General features: G+C 46.4%; 1 protein-coding gene across 1 annotated transcript; it reads right to left on the reverse strand.

The window, feature by feature from the left end:
• Nucleotides 1-265: 265 nt before the first annotated feature.
• On the reverse strand, nucleotides 266-1,339 carry LOC115959022. The gene has a single exon (XM_031077317.1). It carries the CDS (start codon nucleotides 1,337-1,339, stop codon nucleotides 266-268), a length of 1,074 nt encoding a protein of 357 aa, XP_030933177.1.
• Between the last annotated feature and the right edge of the window lie 632 nt (nucleotides 1,340-1,971).

A 1,971-nucleotide genomic window follows, 5' to 3' on the forward strand; every position in this document is an offset into this window, starting at 1 on the left:
TCTGAACGACGCCCTTGCGGTTGGTCCCCCCGCGATAGTTTTTATCTCCCCTAGTGAATTCTGTTGACGAGGTAGGGGTGGTCCTCGTCTTTTCTTGAACCCCCGTGCTGATCCTTCTTGCCGTATTTGCTGGAATCTCCCCTTTTCACATATTGTTGTAGTTTCCCTTTTCGTATAAGTTCTTCTATCTGCCTTTGGTGTGACTTCCTGAGAGATCTGAACGATGCCCTTGCGGTTGGTCCCCCCGTGATAGTTTTTATCTCCCCTAGTGCATTCTGTTGACGAGGTAGGGGTGGTCCTCGTCTTTTCTTGAACCCTCGTGCTGATCCTTCTTGCCGTATTTGCTGGAATCTCCCCTTTTCACATACTGTTGTAGTTTCCCTTTTTGTATAAGTTCTTCTATCTGCTCCTTCAGATCCCTGCAATCCTCTGTGTAATGCCCGTGGTCTTTATGAAAATGGCAGTACTTTCTCTTGTTGCGCACACTAGGTGATAAGTGGAGTGGCCTGGGCCATTTAAGAGATGGTTCATCTCTTATTTCTGTCAAAATTTGGTCAACAGGCATCACTAATGATGTGAACTTCATTAGACGAGGGTTCTTATCCTCTCTTCGTCTATTCCCTTCGTCGTTCCGTCGATCAGCCCGATCTCTTTTTTGTCCTCTTCGATCGTCCTCATTTTCCTTCTTCCTTTCCTTGTTTTTTTCTGCTCCATCTATGGCTGCTAGAGCTTCTTCAGCATTCATATACTTCTGTGCTTTCAATAACGCCTCTATCATCGTCTTGGGGGGATTTTTAGCCAGGGAAGCCACAAAATCTCTGGACTTCAACCCTGCCTTGAAGGTCGTAAGCTGCACCTTATCATCTGCTTCGTCTACCTCCAGCATTCCTCGGGTGAAGTGTGTTACATAAGACCTCAAAGGTTCCTTCTCTCCTTGTTTGATGGTGAGCACATGGTCAGCAATCCTTTTTGGACGTTGCCCGCCATCAAAATGACGGACAAAGGAGTTGCTTAACTGCTCAAAGTTATCAATGGATGACGTTGGCAACTTGTTGAACCACTCCCTAGTTGCCCCTTTGAGGGTAATGGGAAAGGAGCGGCACAGAATCTCGTCAAGGGGTTGCTGAAGACCCAGAGTTGTCTTGAATGTATTCAGGTGATCCAGTGGGTCTTTCAGCTCGTCGAAGGGCTCGAGCTGAGGTAGATGGAACTTGGAAGGCACCAGGCACTCCTGGATGACCACGATGAAAGGTGAATCTGTCTTCCTGACTATCCTGTCCAAACTCTGGTCCGTCTTTCCTTTGATGGCATTTCTCAATTCGTCCATCTCCTTTCTCATCTCCCTGAGGAGATCCGAGTTCGCCTCTTCCGGAGTGCTGGTTCGTCTCTCGTTATTGTCTTCATACAATGGCTACGAGTGACTGAATTTGCAGGACCAACGCAGCTAAATCTTGACTAGTATTGGATTCCATCTGGACTTATGAGTTGAATGGAACAGTACTCTCAAATCACATGTTGAAGAGTAATCGTTCCCCACAGACGGTGCCAAACTAATGATGCTTGAATCGTTAGTAAAGATGTTCGTCCAGATGGAGGTCGTCCGCAGCTTATCCTGATCCAGAGACAAGTTGAAAAGAAAATACGGTCACTGGTGTGGTGCCTGCAACAGAGTCTCCGATGCTAAAGTTAGAATAGCTAGAGTTTGAAGAAAGTAATGTGGGTGTATTAGAAGATTTTTTAGTGTACCTTCTTCTCGGGCTTTATCAATGGGCATATATTGGAGCTCTCTTCCTAGCCGTTGGCTTTGCTTTAATGGTGGAAACATTGCCGGAGTTGTAGTGCCTATGCAGGGTGTTAAATGGACAGAATGATCTTCCAACGGTACTGAAGACCACTATTTGTCTATGTAACGCCTCACCATAACTGAAGGACAATGGTTGAGTCTTTGTCAGGCAGTTCTTCCCGGGCTTG

This window comes from Quercus lobata, chromosome 2 (genome assembly GCF_001633185.2).
Source record: "Quercus lobata isolate SW786 chromosome 2, ValleyOak3.0 Primary Assembly, whole genome shotgun sequence".
NCBI classification, from domain to species: domain Eukaryota; kingdom Viridiplantae; phylum Streptophyta; class Magnoliopsida; order Fagales; family Fagaceae; genus Quercus; species Quercus lobata.

Bases quoted from the DNA above. Each gene is read 5' to 3' on its own strand.
- LOC115959022 (XM_031077317.1), bottom strand. From the start codon at position 1,339: ATGAGAAAGGAGATGGACGAATTGAGAAATGCCATCAAAGGAAAGACG.